At 35.9% G+C, this 20,366-nt stretch overlaps 1 protein-coding gene across 1 annotated transcript; it reads right to left on the bottom strand.

Annotated features, from left to right (window-relative positions):
* Nucleotides 1-855: 855 nt before the first annotated feature.
* Nucleotides 856-18,699, bottom strand: LOC109009531 (protein ANTI-SILENCING 1). Its single transcript, XM_035682608.1, has 14 exons — nucleotides 18,509-18,699; nucleotides 17,614-17,999; nucleotides 16,978-17,146; nucleotides 12,444-12,808; nucleotides 11,645-11,813; nucleotides 10,338-11,467; nucleotides 9,260-9,286; nucleotides 6,358-6,450; nucleotides 6,071-6,149; nucleotides 4,232-4,322; nucleotides 2,372-2,477; nucleotides 2,081-2,197; nucleotides 1,888-1,970; nucleotides 856-1,261 (listed from the first exon to the last, which is right to left on the bottom strand). Exons 2-13 carry the CDS (start codon nucleotides 17,953-17,955, stop codon nucleotides 1,920-1,922), a joined length of 2,739 nt encoding a protein of 912 aa, XP_035538501.1. The 5' UTR covers nucleotides 17,956-17,999; nucleotides 18,509-18,699; the 3' UTR covers nucleotides 856-1,261; nucleotides 1,888-1,919.
* Between the last annotated feature and the right edge of the window lie 1,667 nt (nucleotides 18,700-20,366).

Here is a 20,366-nt window from a genome sequence, read left to right as displayed (position 1 = left end):
TTGATTGGTGACATTCTGTTATAAAATTAAAGCAAATGCTAAAATATACAATGGTAGCAAAGACAATCTTCTTTTGTAAGTTGATTTTGCATTTACTTGTTCAATTATTTTATCGTACTAAGGTAAACTAACAGTGACTGTTTAAGTAGGCCAAGTAACAGTAGTTCAGATTCAACTTTCTGACAAAATTTCAATGATGCATAGTACTAGTAAGCATGTTACTTGGGTAGGAAAAAAAGGTAAGGAAAACTCAAATGATTGTGCATGTTTAAAAAGCCATTATCAACCATTTGAATTTGGAACACGGTAGTTAACGCTAAACAACTTTATCGAGAATACTGCATTTTATCTTCCTTCTGCAGGCTGACCACAATGAAATGGCAAATACTTATCTTATGTTTTGAGAAAAATAAAAACAAAAGACAAAAAACCGTGTCCCCGTATATTCCTCCGACATAAAATCCACATAACAAATGCAATCCATGAAAGGGAATGAAATAATAAAAAATATGGCATCTCGTATAGAATTCGATGTAAACAATATATCATAACAATAAATATAAAGACTGTTATTGTTTAATTATAAGATATAAAATAAATAAATCTATTTAATTAATATTTTATTCTATATATTTAAATATTAATTTGTTAGTTTTAAATAAGAAGTTTGTTTCAACCACCCCCACCCCCAAAACACAATTTTCTTCCTTTATTTGCGTATTGTTAAGTAAAATTTAAATTTAATGTGTTTCACAGCCTGGGATGAAAAAACCGGAAGGGCGTCCTCGGGTCCTTCTCGTTTTTGGGAACTAAAAAGAACAGGCAGGTCCACGAATTAAGGATGAAAACCTATTCCAAGTTTCAGCGTAAAAATAGCAATTCACACATCTGAACTTGGGCAACAAAAATCAACCTATAGTTTCTGATCTGGAAAAAGGAAAATGTAACTACACAACTGGTGGCGGGAAGGATGCGGGCAGCATATTAAAATGCAACTAGAAATAATGCGGTAGACCAATCAACAAGGGATAGGGGTAGCTGAACATATTTATAGGATTGGCAAGACACGATAGTTTTACAACATACATCAACGATGTACATGGTATAGAATGTGGGGAACCAACTTGACCAGTAAGTTGCCCTCGAGACAGACAATTGATCTCCAAATGCCAGAACCATCCTCAAAATATATTTACCTATTCTCAAAACTTGCGTGACTACTCACAAACAAGACCTCTGCTAAAATACTCTTGTCTTCTTCCTGTCAAATAATTAAAAATAAAAGGCATTTGAGATTTTGAGAAATACTACCGTGTTAAGACACAAAAAAGCTAAAATATGGTCTCTGTTCTTTTGCCAGTTTTATGAAACTGAAAACCATATCTCCGAGAAGCTGATAATGAACATAGTTACATAGCTTTGCAACAATAAGCAAAAGAACCTAGAAACGGATGTATGTCTCCTATAAGCAGACGAACCTTACATGCAATTGCCACTAAAATTTTCTGGACTTCGTATGCAGGCACAAATAGATGCACTTGCCAATATTAAAAGACTAGATACCAATGGCATGCATGCTGCCAGCTTATCCAAGAAGATAACTAACTAATAACGAATGCGAAACTTAAACAGATCATAATTGGAAAGTAAACGGAATGGATATAATTACCAATAGACACAAAATAGACAGTGGGGATCAATTTGATAGCTTCTGGTATACATGAAAGCTAGAAAGTAAATTCCATTGTTTCAGGGTGCCTCCTGATGAGAGATTCAGAATGCATGAACAGAAACAAGGTAATGTACAAAAAAGAGAGAACAAATTCAAGATGGAACAATGATGGGATGCTTCGAAGAAATACATTTTTTTGTGTTGAAAGTACTTACCAAGAAAAGGAAGAGCCCAAATCCACTGGTTCTCAATTGGACTTGAGGCTGGACTTGAGCATTTTCAACTCCTCCCCTTGTTGCTAAAGGCATCATTCCCAGTTAAACAAAATCAGTAAAAATACGTATATCCTATTAAAAAGAAAAATTCCCATGCATTACTTAAAAGGAGAATATTCAATCAGCTTGAAACCTTATACAACTGTTTCCAACAGAAGTCTGATCGTTCTTGAAGTAAGCACCATTCCATGGCCATATCATATTCAATTGTGTTAGGCTGAGAACAATGTGAAGTAGATACAGCTTCTCTCTGAGAAATAAAACCAACCCCAAACACATAAATTAGGGGGATCAAAAAATAAATATAACCGCCGAGTCAAAGTTTTGTATGTCCGTTAATGTGTGTTTGTGAGTGCCTGGGAGAGAGGGAGAGGGAGAGGGAGACAGAGAGGGGGGGAGAGAGATAGAGAGTAAAAACTTGTACCATTTCCCTTGGCATCTGATATCTTAGTTTATCAATAGCAAAATGGCCAAAAAAAGTTGGTTTCTTCTCAGAGAAGCAAGGAGTTCCGATACTTCCAACAAGAGGCCTGCAAATTATTTAGAGGGGCCGGGGGCAGAATTCAATGAGTAAGCAGTCTCTATGCATAACAAGCTAGGTTCAGATACAACAAAATGTGATCCAGAGTAGATGGTGACAGTAACAACACTTGCTAGGGCAAGATTCGAGGATTATTTGCACAATATTAACTACCAAATACAAGACATTTGATTAATATAGAGCATGGAAAATGCTTGGGCTACAAAACATTACACCACATGGGCATACAAACTGGTGCGCACACCTCAGTAGTCTTTTTTTATTTAGGGTTGAGTTGTCGATCATCCCTTGGAATGGATGACTGGGTACCCCAGCTCGTTGAAGCATTGGGTCTCCCTGGAAGAAGACCTGGTGAAAAGAGACCCTTGGTAGCTGTGGTAGGAGACCTCCAGCCAGGGAGACCAGAGCAGCCATTACTCAGTGAAAAGAGACCCATGGCTGTGGATCTCCACAGAGGTCAGCGATCCACCCTAGTGGGTGGCCAGACCTCACCCCAAAAGGTGGGGGTGAAAAAGGGGGGGTGAGGGGGTAATTGGCCAACCAAGGGTGATTGGGGAGTCCCAGCAAACTCATAAAAAAGAAACTGATACAGCACTTCCACATCAGTTTTCATGTCATCTAAACTTGAACAACCACTTTAAGATTTTTGGAAACAGGTGAAGTGAAAGAAAGCTCCACATCAGTTTTCATGTCATCTAAACTTGAACAACCACTTTAAGATTATTGGAAACAGGTGAAGTGAAAGAGAGCATACAGGCCAAACATTCTATTAAACAAGGAAAGATTAATCTATTTTACAAATAGTACAGCAGGCTAGGAGCTCAAATGTCTTTCAATAATGGAAAAGTGATCTTCAAATTCCAAACAAACTGAAAATTTCATTAGAACCACCAACAACAACAGTTGTAGTGTATGGTGAATCCGAGAAATAAAGTTCATGGAAACCAGGCTACAGAGATTTATAAAAAAAAAAAAACAAAACAGAACAAAACAGCTGGACATATGGGCACCACGGGAAGGAATGATCAATAAAGATTCTAGAAAACCTGAACTTTAAAGGATGACCTAACTAAGATGGGTTCCACATTAAAAGTGAAAAACTTTATTATCTTTTTCTTTTCTTTTTATGCCTTAAATTAGCTGAAGAAGAAACTCGCTGTAAGCTATATGTTCTGATTCAGTACAAGCGCATACCCCTCAAGGAAGAAAAGGTTCAAATTGTGCAACATGTTTTAAATGGCCTATCCCTCGACTCAGATTTTCAACGTCTCAAACGGGTACCATATACAAGATGGCTTAGTTAATATCATATCCAGACTGATCACACACACAGGTAGCAAAGCAGCCTGCAGACGAGGGCGACACAATAAGCAGCCACACCACAAAAAAATGCTAGCTGGTCAAGAAGTGCATTCATAACAACATGATGAGAGGTTACCGAGAACAAGACCAGAGTAACCAACACAAGAAAGTTGGCACCACGAATGCCGGTTGAAGAGGAGATAGTAAGTTTTCCCAAGTATTGGCAGGAAAAGCTAGTCCCAGGGCCTTGGATTTGTTCTTTAGGTTCTCATTAAGGAAGAATTAAAAAACTAAAAGTGATATTAGTAGCATAAGGGATTTCGTACATCATGCTTGACAAAAACATCATTTGAAAAAGGAAAATGGCAAAGTAGGATTCCTGTTGTTGACACCACTTAGTTGATATCATGCACTGACGGCTCATAGGAGTTGCACGCATACCTCCCATTTGATATCCAAAGGCAGCCCTCGTCCAACTTTTTAACAACCATCTCTGCTGCCTCCCTTGTCTTGAATATAACAAAAGCTTGACCTACAACACCAACAACCTAAACCATCGTGATCGAGTCATGCACAGTAATGACAATATCATTTCCTTTGTGCTTCATGTTTACAAACAAAGCATATCATTTACTGTTGACTTTCTACTATTTCAGTTAGAGGGTTGGGGGATCATAACTTGAGGATCTTTAATAAGGCTTTCTTGGGGTAGTGGCTTTGGAGATATCGATCGGAAGGAGTCGCTTTGGAGGGAGGTCATTGATCGGGAGTATGGAAATGCTTGGGGGGGTTGGTGTTCCAATGAAGTTCGGGGGGTTTATGGTGTGGGACTTCGGAAGTTCAGTAGAAACGGCTGGGAGAGTTTTGCTAGTCATGATAGTTATGCTGTTAGAGAGGGATCTAGGATCTGATTCTGGTTTGACATTTGGTGTGGTGATCGGCCATCAATGGTGTGTTTCTGGCTATCTTTCAATTGGCTTCAGATCGGTTTGCTGCAGTTTCTGATTTGCTTTTTCGTTCTAATGGCTCGATTCAGTAGGATATTTGTTTAACTAGAGCTGTACATGATTGGGAGATTGGCGAAGTTTCAGCTTACTTCAGTTTTTTATGCTCTCTGAGGCTTGGTGGTAATGACGAGGATAGGATGTTGTGGAAGTCTTAGGGAAGGTTTGGATAGTAAGTTGAGATAAGATGAGATGAGATGCGTTGAGTTGATATAAAAATTGAAAGTTGAACAAAATATTGTTAGAATATTATTTTTTAATATTATTATTGTTTTGGGATTTAAAAAAGTTGAATTGTTTATTATATTTTGTGTGAAAATTTGATAAAGTTGTAATGATGAGATGAGCTGCGGGAACTTCTGTATCCAAACCGGGCCTTAAGGGGTGTAGAAAGTTCGTTGTTCATTCATACTATAAGCTGTTGACTTTTCAGAATAGTCATCATTTTCCTTGGAAGTGTATTTGGAGGTCTCATGTGCCTTCCAAAGTTGCTTTTTTCATTTGGACTGGCTCTCTTGGAAAAATTTTGACGTTGGATAACTTAAGGAAGTGGGGTATTATATTTATGGATTGGTATTTTATGTGTAAAAAGAATGGGGAAACCATGGATCACTCTTGCATTGTGAGGTGGCAAGGGCTTTGTGGGATGGCATTTTTTCTAGAATCAGCTTGGCTTGGGTGATGTCTTTGAGAGTGGTTGATCTTCTTGCGTGTTGGAACGGGCTTCATGGTTGCTCTCAAGTGGATGCGGTTTGGAAGATGGTTCCTTTGTGTCTTATATGGTGCATTTGGATGGAAAGGAATGTGCAGTGTTTTAATGACAAGGAGCATACTTTGGAGCAATTCTGGAATTTCTTTGTACACTCTTTGCTGTTTTGGTTTTCTGCTTTAGTGACTAACGGAACTTCCGTTCATGATTTACTGATGTTGCTTTCTGTTTCCTAGAATGCATTTTAGGTGTTTTCTTTTGGATACTTCATGTATACATGGGCGTCACCTATACATTAATTTCTAATAAAATTTCTTCCTACTTATCAAAAAAAAAAAATTACTGATGGCTTTTCAAATCATCATCCTGTCATTGTTCCAGAGAGGACGAGGAGGCGGAGGAGGAGAAGCAAAAGCAAGCAGGAGGAGGAGAAAGAAAGAGGAAAGAGGGAAAAAAAAAAAAAAGCCAGTGAGGCCTTGAAATTGAGGACGTGGGCTGATATTGACAATATTTTTTTTTGATAAGTTATTGACAATATTATTGAAGTAATAGGTGCTAATTTCATACCACAATGAGGACTTGATATTGAAGTCTGCTGAATCATCTTTGCTCTGCAATTTTCCTTGAAACCGTGCCAAACAATATCCTGGTAAAGGTTTACTCATTCATTAAGATGGAAATTTTTGAAGAAAACCACTATAATTTGTTTTGCCAAGAAAATATGACCCCAAAGAAAAAGTATTCCTCGCAAGGTTAGGTGAAATCTTCTGCAGGACTACAATACCATCCATGGAGATCATAATTGCAACCAGCAATAACATATTAAAAAATCAAAGCTCCAGAATGAAGAGTACCTCCACATCTGCTGATGTATAAGCTGGATCCAAATTTTGAAGGAGAACCAGTGTTCCTAACTCATTAGCACTTTTCATTCTGTATTCCCAAGGCTGGTGATATAATATACAATTCACGGATTAGTCTGAACTGTCTCGCTTCTAATGTCAGCATGCCCTACTTCAGATTCTAATGATACTAAATACCGTTCTATGCTCCTCGACCAAGGGAGATATACAGACTTATAACTAAACCGATATCCAATAACCCATATGAATTTTACAGAGATTCACAAGCAAAACTAAGGCTGCCCTGTTTTCTTCGACGTAAAATAGTTTCTGATGCTGAAAATTTTTTCTAGGAAAATTACTGAGTTTCCTGTGTTTGGCCGGGACATTTTTATGGTACCAAAAAATTTATCAATTGTAACCCGAAACCAAAATAACTAAAAACCACCACAAACGTCAAGCAAGAACTAAAAACCACCACAAATTTATTAATTCTCCGCTTCTCTTTGTTTTTGTGATGGAAGATTTTAGCAAGATGATTTCAGGGGCCGTGGCAGGTAGGTTCCTATCAGGATTCTCAGTGGGAGAGGCAATTTCAAGTTCACTTAACATTTCTCATTTATTGTTTGCTGATGATACTCTAATCTTTTGTGAGGCAAGGCATGAGCAAATTCGAGCATTGGGGGCTCTCTTATTATGCTTTGAAGCCATGTCAGGGTTGAAGGTGAATTTGGCTAAATCAGAGGTAGTGTCAGTGGGGTATGTACCCAATGTGGAGAGTTTGGCATCCATCTTGGACTGTAAGATATCTCAGTTGCCCATGAAATATCTCGGTCTTTCGTTGGGCGCAGCGTTCAAATCGAAATCCATGTGGGATGAGGTGCTAAAAAAAATGGAGAGGAAATTAGCTGGTTGGAAGCGGATGTACTTATCCAAAGAGGGCCAGGTAACTCTCATCAAAAGCACTCTTTCTAACTACCAACGTATTTCCTCTCATTATTTCCACTCCCCGCCAAGGTGGCTCATCGCATGGAGAAACTTCAACGTGATTTCCTTTGGGGAGGGATAAAGAATGAGTTTAAATTTTTACTTATAAAAAAAAAAGGACGAGTTTAAATTTCACTTGGTGAAATGGACCACAATTTGCTCCCCCATCAAAGAAGAAGACTTGGGTATTCGGAATTTGAAATCTTTCAACAAAACTTTGCTTGGCAAATGGTTATGGAGATATCACCAAGAACAAGAGGCCTTGTGGCGAACCATCATTGCTTTGAAGCATGGGGGAATCATGGGGGTGGTGTTCCAATGAGGTGAGTGGGCCTCATGCAGTTGGGCTTTGGAAACATATTAGAAGAGGGTGGGACACTTATGCAACACATACTTGCTTCAAAGTCGGCAACAAAGGGAAGGTAAAATTTTGGCATGACTTATGGTGCGGTGATCGGGCACTCAAGGAAGTTTTTTCACAAGTCTATGGCTTAGCAAGAAGGAAAGAAGCATCAATAGCAGATTTAGTTATCATTTCCAATGGCCTTCCCCAATAGAACTTTACTTTCCTTAGAGATGCACAAGATTGGGAGATGGATGATTTTTCAGCATTCTTTGACCTTGTGTACTCCACTCGTGTGTCGGGGGAAGGTGAAGACAAGATTTATTGGCGCCCTTCTAAAAAGGGAGTTTTTATGGCCCGCTCTTTCTACGATTCCTTGACCATGCACAACTCAGACTCGTTCCCATGGAAGAGCATTTGGAAGACAAAGGCACCTTTAAAGGCAACTTTTTTTGTATGGACAGCCTCTTTGGGGAAGATTCTTACAATAGATATCCTGAGGAAATGTGGCATTAAAGTTATGGACCGATGTTATATGTGTAAGAAGAGTGGAGAGTCCACTGACCATCTATTACTACATTATGAGATTGCCATGACCTTGTGGATTGAAGTATTTGCACGATCGGGATTAGCGTGGGTGATGCTGGAAAGAGTATGTGATTTTTTAGCTTCTTGGAGAGGTATTAAGGGCAACTCTCAAATTGCATCCATATGGAAGATGTTACCTATATGTCTATGGTGGTGCATGCGGAGGGATCGGAACGCAAAATGCTTTGAAGATCAAGAGAGATCAATGGAAGAGCTTAGATTTTTTTTTTCAATACTTTACTCCATTGGTCGATTATAATTGATTTTCATGGCAAGTCTTTTCATGATTTCCTTATATCTCTAAACTAGCACGCCTAGACATTGCTCTTGTATATGTCTCGTATACTTGGGCATTTTGTCTCTCTTTTGACCAATAAAAATTTGTTTACCGATCAAAAAAAAAAAGAACTAAAAAAACATGCAAAGAAGAAGTAAAAAGGCTAAGCTATGTTATAAAATTTTGGAAAATAGTTAGCAAAACCACAAGAGTCAAAAGTATCAATTTCTTTTTCATTGTCGATTCTGGAGGCAAGGAGGCAACTGGAACACCAGAAATAATTGGAGAGAATGTGTGGGTGTGTGAGTCAAAGAAGGGTTCTTTGAATTGCATCGGGAGTGGGACGAAGGGAGGGAGGGGATTTCTCTAGGTTGCAAGTACGGGGGTGCATGCATTTGTGCTGGGTTGTGTGGGATAGGGGTTGTGCTAGGGCCGGCTTGGTTGGGGTTGGCGTCGATTGGCGGTGGAACTGACAAGGGAAGGGGAGGTGGTTGTGGTTGTGGTCTCAATGGTGTAGGAGTTCACCCAAGGGAGTGTGAATAGATGATATCCAGAAAACGGTTTGTGGATTTAAATAATGTAATATTTTATGCTCAAAGGGGTGCTTTTTCCCTGAACCCCGAAAATAATTTGCATGGACTAGCCATTCTTGTACACGCCAAACTTTGGAAAATGCAGAAAACATTTTAAATAGGAAAAAGTGGAGACAAATAACTTACAATTGCCCTGAACCATTTGCTTTTATCCTGTCAACATGTGAAACATAGGAAATTGTAAGAACTAAACCTCATCCAGAATAGAGCTTTCACACACACAAAAAAATAATGCATGCAATAAAATACGTCCTTCGCAACAACCCAAAGAAAATCCAAGCCTCTAAACTTTTACTCCAAAAGGACCATTCAATGTTACAATTAAAGTCCCTTAAAATCATTATAAAGACAAGAATTTTCCCTTCCCAAGCAATAAGGAATCTCATTTACCACCTTATACTCAATTCAGGATATTAGAATCGAGAAATGATATTTGCAATCTTAGAGTGTGCAGTCTCCGCATACTCTCTTTGAAAAAAGTGGGTAAATCTAGGACCCACAAGGAAAAATTATTTTTTTTAATGGTGGCCCTCACTTGTTTTCAAAATGAGTACGCAGGAACTGCACACTCCAGGACTGTATATAGAATCACCGCTTCTAGTTAGACTTGGCTGCAATACGATTTGTAACAAACTAAAGAAAGTCCAAGTCACATTTGGGCCTATGCTCCAAAATGATTAATCAACATTACAATTAGAGCGCCATGGAATCATTACACAGGAACAAAATTCTCCCACCTACGTGCAATTTGGGTTATTATATCCTTTTAAAAGTTAATATGGCAAACAAAATATTGTTGGATCCAAATTAGAATAATCTTATTCCTAAATTCCCCATCAATCAACTTATTAAAAAAACCCATCAATTGAGATATTTAGTAAAAAACAAAAATTTGATTGGCACCAAGTGTTCAGGAACAACGTCCCGACTAATCTCGAGGGTACACAAGCCCTCGGCAAAGAGTTTCCCGCAAGTGCACATCGGGTAATTCAAGGGAAAAATCCTCAAGTCTGATGGCCTCTAAAGATTGTTTGCACCCATGGAGATTTGAACCTTAGACCTGGGGGAGCATACCCCCAAGCCCAAGACCTTTACCACTTGAAACAACCCCTAGGGGTTAGATATTTAGTAAAAAATTAGAATCCATTTAACGTAGGATCATACGAAACAAAAATAATATACTTTAGAAAGGTATACAACTTACGTCATCTGGTCTTCGAGTAATTTCCATTATCTGGTCATCAATTTTTTTGTCCTCGTCTGCAAACTGTCTGGGAGATGCTCGAGGCAACTTCCCATTAGAAAATTTTGTGGTCTCATCAGGCTTCAACTTCTTGGAAGAGCCTTTTTCACCCACTTGAGAATCCTTAGCAAGTTTAAGTCTATATTTATCTTCATAAGCAGTTACAACTGGCAACGCCTTTGCATCTATCGGATCTGAGTCAACGGCTAACTTCTGCACTCTCTTCGCATTCTGATTCCCCAATACTTTAACATGACCATCAAACTTTGCCTTCTTAGATGGCCTATCCTCCAGCTCACTACGATCCTGAGAAGATTTTACTTTCTTACTTTTGACAAAATTCTTACCATCAAGAAGCTTTGTCTTCTCATCAAGCTTCAACTTCTTCAAAGGGTCGTTTTCAACCCGTTGAGAATCCTTAGCAAGTTTAAGCCTAGATTTATCCTCAAAATCAATTATAGTTCCTACACTCCTTGCATCATGACGATTCAAATTATCACGTGACTTCTGCACACTCTTCACTTTCTTATCACCAAATACTTTAACAGAACAATCCAACTTTGCCTTCTTAGACGGTCGATCATCCAATTCACCACAGTCATGAACAGATTTTACTTTCTCCTCAAATCTGACACAAATTACATTCTCAGATGGCCCATCCTCCAATTCATTACAATCATGAGAAGATTTTAATTTCTCCTCATTTCTAACAAGATTCTTAACAACTCGACCTTCACCCTTGATAGGAAAATCTACAGACCTTAATGCAGACTTGTCTAAGGAATTATTCTCCTGTCTATCATTAGTTTTAGAAATTTCTGCCTCCACACCTATCTTGTAAGCAGGCTGCTCTCTAAGTGAAGATTTCTGTTTAACCAATGAAGTTTTTGTATCAGCATTTTCTTTCCGTAGACTATTAATAGAAATTACATTACTTATTAGAGTTGTGTGCTCTTTAGATGGGTTTTTCTTGAAAGGAACCTCTGTTTTATTACTTGCTACAGCATTTCCGCAAACTTCTTTCTTGTCTGAATCAAGTTCCAGTACAACATTGGGCTCTTGGGCATCCACTCTGTTAAATATAAATTTCACTGCAATATTTTTAAATCCATGGACAAATAAGAAGCAATCAACCATTAGCACGAAAAAAAAAAACACTAATTTGAAACCTTGGGGACTCCCAATGTAGGAAAAAAGCAAGCAAGCAAAGAAACAAATAATAAGCTTTTTTTCCTTTTAATAAACGACAAACAAAGAAAAAGTAATACCTTCAATCCCAGCAACTTCTTCCTCTATCTTATCCAGAACTCTACCATGCTTAACATCAAAGGCACGGTAAAATATAAAGTCAGCAGTTTTAAGTTCTTCATCTGAAGGTTGTGGATTTCTACTGTCTTTTGAAGTACAAATAATATCGCATTTTCCAGCAATTGCTTCCTGATTTATTGTATAAGATATTAGCAATTGCTGATTCAGTTTAAATGAAACTTACTAGTCACCTCTAAAGGCACTAAATATACTTATTTCACATAAGTAGCTTCTATAAAGTATCGTACTAAATGTAAAAAAAAAAAAAACATGTTCATAACTCAATAGTTTCTAATGATGAAAATGTTGAAGTTCTTTTAGGGTAGTTGGTAGTTCATAAGTGACAAGAAGTTGGAACATAAATTAAATTTTGCATAGGCACACAAAATCTAAAGCTATTAAGAAGTTATCCTAATAAAAAGTAACATTATGTTAACCTACAATTCAAAAATCCATGCATACTTAAAACAAAACAAAAATGACTAATTTCTTGTTAAACAAACAATCTCCCCAGAAATCAAATTGGTCTTTAAATTAGCCTTTCCCGCAATACTTCCCCAAATAAAGATGAATTTCAAGTAAAAAACAAAAGTTTCTAAAATAAATGTACATTACATTCTATACTGCCTGGAATTTTATTCTCCATCTAACATTACAAGTAGAAAAACCAACTAGATCATTGAAGCACCAAGACGATTAACTGGACAAACACGAAAAAGAATCATAAGTGCAGAAATATTATATCCAGAATTCAATTACCAAAGGATTAACATTTGCAAGGCCTACACCTTCTCCAGAAGCCAAAAACAACTCATTTTTTGCTGTGCCTTCAACCTCAAGATCAATTTCGTAAGGGCGGAAAAACCATAAAACCATCACTTCCTTTGTCTTGTCAGGATTCTCCCATATTTCTATAAGCTTACCAATATAAGGTCCAGGTCCATCATCATTGTGCAGATAAACTGTATCATACAGATCATACTCCATGCCGTCATAAGTAAAACATTGATAAAACTGGACTTCTTTCTGTTTTTCACCTTCTCCTTTCTTTCCAACTCCTTTCTTTTTACCCCACTTGAATTCAAGGTCCTCGATTCTGTCTATTTCCACCATACTTTCATATCAGGCCTCTTTCCAAGCAGAGTAATAAAAATACCTGAGAAACAAGAATACATAATTGTAATAAAAATAACTTCTAATCCAATATAAAAATCCATATGTAGCAACAACCGAAATTATTAAACCAAAAACATTAAAACCTACTCCAAATGCCAAGACAGACGCGTTTAGTCCATTTTTTTTTATAAGTGCATTTAGTCCAAATTTTGCAAGCTTAACTCGTTACAAATCATCTGAATAGAAACACCAATGGTTTTTAATATATCTAAACTCCCGCAAAGATGCCAAATTTTCCCAAGGCAAGTTTAATGTACTCACTTTACAAAAAAAAATAGTTTTCTTTCTTTCCCACCAAAGAGTTTGCAATGAACTGGATTCCAACAAAACAAATAGGGCTCTTGCAAAGGAGTACATCTGCGAATACACTGCTTCTTTATTGGTCTACATTGTACACTATTACTTATATGTTGTGGGAGAAACTATGGATACATGATAACTATGACACCAAAAGTAAAACAAGCAACTCCCGCCCCTTATTTAAATTGATGAAAATATTTCACCATGCCCTTAAACTGCCATGCAATAGCAAAAAAAAAAAAGTTCCAGTAAATTCTGGTGGATCAAAATGAAGACCTAGAAGATGTATAGTGAAAACCATAGTTCAGTATCCTAAAATGTTATGATCCTAAGTGTTAAAAGTTTAACCAAATTAGCATCCAACGGTCTTAGAGCTTTTGAATCATTGGTTGGGTTTTTAACAATTGGTATCAAAGTAGAACCACATCACAAGTTTAAGTCAAGGAAGGAGCGACCTATAGGGTAGATAAAAATGTCTTAATACTATATATGGACATAGCGTTAACTAATTGAATATTAATAAATGAGTCAAGTTGCCAAAAGGTAAAGGATTATCACCAAGTCAATGTCAATAGAGTGGGCCGCTGTAAACGTCAGATTCGAAAGCAAATATTATGATCATGCAAGTTAAAGATGAACCAAAATAGTATCTGACGGTCCAATGACTTTTGAATCAATAGTTGGGTCTTTAACAATAAATGATACTTGCAGGGAACAGATTTTCCTATAAAAAATTATTTGGAATTCCAGATGAAAACGAAGACATTTTTCCCGCAAAACTAATTGAAAATAGAAAATAAATAAATAAATAATAGTACAATAATTATTTAAAGAAATTAAAACAAACCGTAAAGCCCTGATAAAAGGAACAATCCGGAAGATTTTCACTGGAAAAAAATTCCGTCAAACAAAAGCGGTTTGAAAACCTAGAATAGCGGAAGAACACCAATGAAAACATAAGAACACGAGGAGGCATTGGAGAGAGAAATAGGCGGGAAAACTTACAGTTTCGGAGAGTGAACAGGAGTGCTAGTAAAGTTGTGCTGTCTATGACTCTATATTTCTTCTTCAACTTCCATTGAACCTGAAGAAAACCCTAGCGACGGCAAGCGCGAGTTCCGGAGTTTCTTTTTCTCTATACAGCAGGGAGAGTATTTTACCAGGGCTCTTTCTCAATACCGCGTCTCTGAATTCAAGTTCGATCTCCTAGACTCCCAAGTCCTAACTGCTTTAGAGCATTGGCAATGGACTAGCCATTGCCAAGTCTAAAATTTGGCTAAAATCTTACATTTTGACTATTGTATTAACTTTTGACTATCTAAGTCCATATTGGACTAGCCATTTTAAAGTCAAAATAATATTATTATATTATATATTTTAATAATATTTGACAAATTTTTTTTTTCATATTTTGTAAATATACTTCATATATTTTAATAATATTTGATAAAAAAAATTATACAACAATTCTTGAAACCAACAAATTAATTTTTGCTAACTTTTTTTTTTGCTATTTATATTTTTATATTGTGTATTAAGCTAATAATGATAGAAAATAAATGTACCCTCAATTAGAAACTTTATCATAAAAGAAAAGTAATTTGGCAAGAAAAATTACCAAAAAGGGAGGGAAAGGGAGGGAAATTGAGAAAAAATAATAAAAAACTCATTTGGTCCTTCAATAGTGTATAGCCAAATATAGCTAGGTGGGAAAATTTACTGTAGCTCAAAACTAAAATATATGGCTATAGCTAGTTCAATGTAGAAATTTTGTGATAAAAAAAGGTAAAATTTGCACTTGGCTTTGGCAATGGCTAGGCCATTGCCAATGCTCTAACAAGTGTCTTAAATATTGGCCACCCCAACTGCTACTTCATGGCTTTAGAGAACTAACGACGCCGTTTTCTACGTTAGATCAAATTCCAATCGTGCCGCGAGTACTAACAAATTTTCTAAATACGTTGTTAGGGCGACTTAAGGGATGTTAAGACGAGATACTTCTAGTGACGAATTATAGAAAAAATAATAATTTCTCAACATACAAAATGTATTTTTTTATGTTCAAAATTTAATAAAGATATATTAATTGAGATATTTTGTTAAAAACTCAATTATTGATCCAAAAACTCTAAGATTGTTAGATATTAATTTATTTAAACATTTAATCATCAGATTCAATCATAACATCACATCACACTTTGAAATCCGATATCCACATCGGCCCACTCTATTAACATTGATCCAGTGGTAGCATTTTTTCTTTTAGCTACTTCACTTATTTATCAATATTCATAAATGACTTAACATCATGCTCACACACATATAATATACTAAAGAATTTTAATTCATCCTATATATCACTCATTCGTGACTTAAACTAGTGACGTGGTCCTTACTCTAATAATATTTGTTAAAGATCCAACACTTGATCTAAAAAATTTTAAAACTATTGGATTTTGATTAAACGTCATTTAACCTTCGTAATCATAACATATTTATTATTGTAATACACATATATTGCTACCGTTAAATTACGAATTGATGTACATATGTGTATAGGGCTGATTTGGACAATGAGATGAGATGGGATGATTTTATATGAAAGTTGAATAAAATATTATTATAATATTATTTTTTAATATTATTATTATTTTGAGATTTGAAAAAGTTGAATTGGGATTTGAAAAAGTTAAATTGTTTATTATATTTAATTTGTGTGAAAATTATAAAAATTGTAATGATAAGATAATTTTAGATGAGATGAAACACTCTCTGAATCTAAACATAGCTTAAGTAGTGAGGTGATTTCAGATGATTTATGAATGATAGTGAAAAAATAATAATAAAATATTAAATAATAATAGAGTACTGATACGAGATCTCAAACACAAACTTAATAAATTTGAAGTTTTCCCAGTAAAATTTGTATGCTTTACGAGTTAGAAATCTCAACTTTTCATAAACTTAAACTACCATATTGATCATCATTTAAAAAAAACACATAATAATATTAACATTCACGAGTTTGACTCGATTAGAATTAAAATGACAAGTTTTCATTATATATATGAAAAAATAGGTAAGCCTTCTTAATTACCAATAAAGAAATATACCTTTTGTGGAGGTTTGGTATGCATACATATCATGTGGACGAGGTTCTTTTCACCTGAATAATATTACACTGATCAGGGCATACCCGCTTTTTGCATGCAAAATTAATTTTTACTGAATTGGTGATTGTCAGATAATATCGTCAGATCCTTTTTCTTTTTCTGTTTCCAAATATATATACGTGATGTGTGCTTGTTTCAATGATTATTAAGGCACACGCTTAAATATTATTGTTATCTAAGGCACACCAATATATATTATCAAGGCATGCAGTACGCTATCAAGCAGCAGTATTTTCATCATGACAATACCCACTAAATTAAAAGGACGCAGTGCCAGAATGCCTGCTAAAACTTATTTTTACAACATATATTGTGTTTGCCATCAGAGCTTTAATTCTGCATAAGTACTCAAAATTATGAATCTAAATTCACAGCTTCGTTTCATTATTCCTCGCTACACACAGCATTACCACTTACTCCTATTTCTTGTCTGGATCAGGCTTCAGAGCAGCATAGGGCTCTAAACATCCGCTCTATTAAATATAAATTTCACTGCAACATTTACAAACCAAAGAACATATATGAAGACCGTGATCATCCATTAGGATAAAAATAAAAATAAAAAACACTCTTTTGAAACCTTAATTAGGATTCCCAACGAACTCAAGCTAGCAAGCAAAGAAACAAATAAAAGGTGATATTACCTTCAACCCCAGCAACTTTCTCCTCTATCTTATCCAGGATTCTGCAGTCCCCAACATCAAAGGCACGGTAAAATATAAAGTCAGCTGTTCCAAGTTGTTCTTCTGAAGGTTGCGGATTTCTACTGTCCTTTGAGGTGCAAACAACATTGCATTTTCCAACAATTGCTTCCTGATTATTGCATAAGAAATTAGTAATGGCTGATTCACTTCCTGAGCTGAAACATATGATCTCATATCATGTCATTAATTAGCTTCTATAAATTATCATATCAAATACCCAACCAATCTAAATACATCATGTTCAAAATTCACATAGTTTACAATAACGAAGATGCTGAAGTCCTTGAAATAATAATCAGTAGTTCAGATAATGTGACATGACACGACAGATGGGAAAATCCACAAATTCACTTTTTTCAGAGACATACGAATTCTTTCTTTTCTTTTCTTTTTTAAAAAAGCTTTTCATCTATCTACAGTAAAATTTCAACAGTACCTAAAACAAATATACAAAAACCCAGCTACGTTAAAGAAGGCACCGAGACAATAGCAAGTGGATATATATAGAGGGCGGCCGGAAGAGTGATAAAATGCTAAATACTTCCTTTTGAAAAGTAATAAATGATAAAACATTACCAAAGGATTAACATTTGCAAGGCCTGCACCTTCTCCTGAAGCCAAAAACAACTCATCTTTGGCTGTGTCTTCAACCCCAACATAATATTGAATTTCGCATGGGCGGAAAAACCACAAAACCTTTACTTTCTTTGTCTTGTCAGGATTCTCCCATATTTTTATAAGCTTACCAATATAAGGTTCAGTTTCTCCTTCTCCATACAGATAAACGCAATCATAAAGAGCATACTCTACGCTGCCATAGGAGAAAGACTGAAAAAACCGGACCTTTTTATCTTTCCCTCCAACTCCTCTCTGTTTACCCCACTTAAATCCAAGGTCCTTCGTATCTACTTCCACCATGTTTTCATATCACGTCTCTTTCCAAGCAGATGAAAAATAAAAACCTGAGAAATAGCAAGAAACTCTCATTTTTTTTAATACATTTCAATCTGAAAATCCATCTGGAGAAGCAACTGAAATTATTAGCCTGAAATATTAAATGTACATACTCTAAATGGAATGTAAGATGCATATAGTTCTGAATGGTGCTTCAGTGTGAATGGCGGGGCGGGGGAGAAAGCATGGTTTGCACTATAAATGTTCGGGCTCTGCGATATAATTTATGGGGTGGATATATGTTTTTCTGTAAGAAGTATTAAGCGGTGTATCCTTAAATGGACGATGCTTCCAAAAAAACTAATGGAAATACGATATAAATATCCACAAAATCCAGGCAAAAAATCTTCCAAACAATAAATAAAAACCCTGAAACGAATCATAAATCCCAATAAACGGAACAACGCGGAAGATCTTCACGGGTAAAAAAATCCGTCAAAACAAACAGCTTCAGCGAACCCTAGAATAGCGGGACGAAGATCAGTATTAAGAATAGATGAACGCAAAGGCAACTTACAGTTTCGGAGAGCGAAAGAGGCTAAGATAATTTTATATCTCTTCTTCCACTGAACCCGAAGCCCTATCGACGGTAGGCGCACGTACTGAATTTTCCGTACAACAGTCCGATTCTCTCCCGTGCCCAGACCTTTCAATCGTGTCTTTTAGGTTAGGAATGGGATGAAAGGACTGAGATTTATTTTCGAGCTCTTTTTCTTGTAACGCAATTTATTACAATTTTTTTTTTTTTTTTTTTTTTTGTCCCCTTCAAAAATCGGTGTGTCGGATACACATTTTATATTAGTAATATAGACTTTGATTTGCTAGCAAAAAAAATATATATATATATATAGACTTTGATTTATTAAAAAACTTATAAATTTAAACTTTGCAACATGCAAAAAAAAATCACACTGCATTTTCATGTTGACTTTTAAATATAATAACTCTTTTTCTTATTATTAATACGTTATTGTTAAGGTAACGTAACCCGACTTTACATGTTCGATATCTATAAATAGAATTTTCCCGGATGGTGTATCCCGGCTTTATATATTCGGAATCTATTAATAGAAATTTTTTGTGTTTAAAACAAATTATAACTAAATGATAATGTCGAGTCAACGAGTTAAGAGGATAAAGAGTAGTGTTAAATATAAATTTAAGAAGTACAAATTCTGTTTATAGTTTTTGAAAAAAGTAAGCATTACGAAGAAGTAAACTTTCTACTAATATTTAGATCTAATTTTGTTCAAAAGATCATCACCTACATGGAGTTCGTACATCTTAGATATATACAAATAAGTTTCATTTTCATAATTTAATATCAGTTTCACCAAAATGAAAATGAATATATAGTTTTTAGTTTTACTTTTTAAGACAAAGGAATAGTATATACTATAATTTTTAAGAGAAATTACGATGTATTTTAAGAACTAAAATTAGATTACCGTTATAGGTTTTTTTTTAATAATTTAAAAATCATGTCACGTGTCATTTTAAAACTTGAATAAACTAAAATAACATAAAAGGTATCTATTTTTCAATGGAAGAATGGTTAATTTTAGATAATAAATGACTTTTAAGCTTTTAAAATTGATTTGTTAATTTTTGATAGATCGAACTTACAATGTTTCGGGTTTATGTTTCAGCTAGGAAGAGTAAAATCTTCAAAAGAAGTAACCTCGATTTGATAATAAAAGTATTTCATCTCATCTCATCTTATTTGTAAATAGATTTTTCCCTTCCTATTGACCCGTATAGCAAGCCCACGAGGGACCACAAAGGGAGCAAGTCAAAGAGCCCGACCAAGTCCATATAAGTCCAACGACCCTCCACTAAAAGGAGTCAGTGGGCCTCTACAGAGTACTTGGCCCATGAGCAAAACTCACCCACAAACCAACTCACCCGTAGGAAAAGCGAATGGCAGGGGCAGATGAGACTCGCCGCCCTGACACCACCCCGATGACACCCTATCCTCAGGAACCTACGCAAGTAGGTGGGTGGGAAGTATGGGAAACCCTTGATCTTCTGACAGCAAGCATGGAGGGGCTTAACATGGAGTGTCCGTAGGAAAAAGTGAGTTAGGGAGCCACGCCATATTAATGGTGCCATTTCATAGACTCTACGCCGCATTAATGATGCCGCCCTATAAACTAGGGGTGTACAGGAATCGTCGAAACCGGCCGTGAACCGATCAAACCAATCGCCAAAACACAGAACAGGCAAAGAACCGGTCGGCGGTCGAGAGGAATTGAGGGAAAACCGATATCAACGGTTCGGCGCCTGTTTGAACCCTTAGATAACTGCTGAACTGGCCGATCCAATCTATTTATATATATATTTTTAATATATGTATATAAAACGGCGTCGTTTCA

Source organism: Juglans regia, chromosome 11, assembly GCF_001411555.2.
Source record: "Juglans regia cultivar Chandler chromosome 11, Walnut 2.0, whole genome shotgun sequence".
Taxonomy (NCBI): domain Eukaryota; kingdom Viridiplantae; phylum Streptophyta; class Magnoliopsida; order Fagales; family Juglandaceae; genus Juglans; species Juglans regia.
This window is presented reverse-complemented; position numbering and strand designations above follow the sequence as displayed.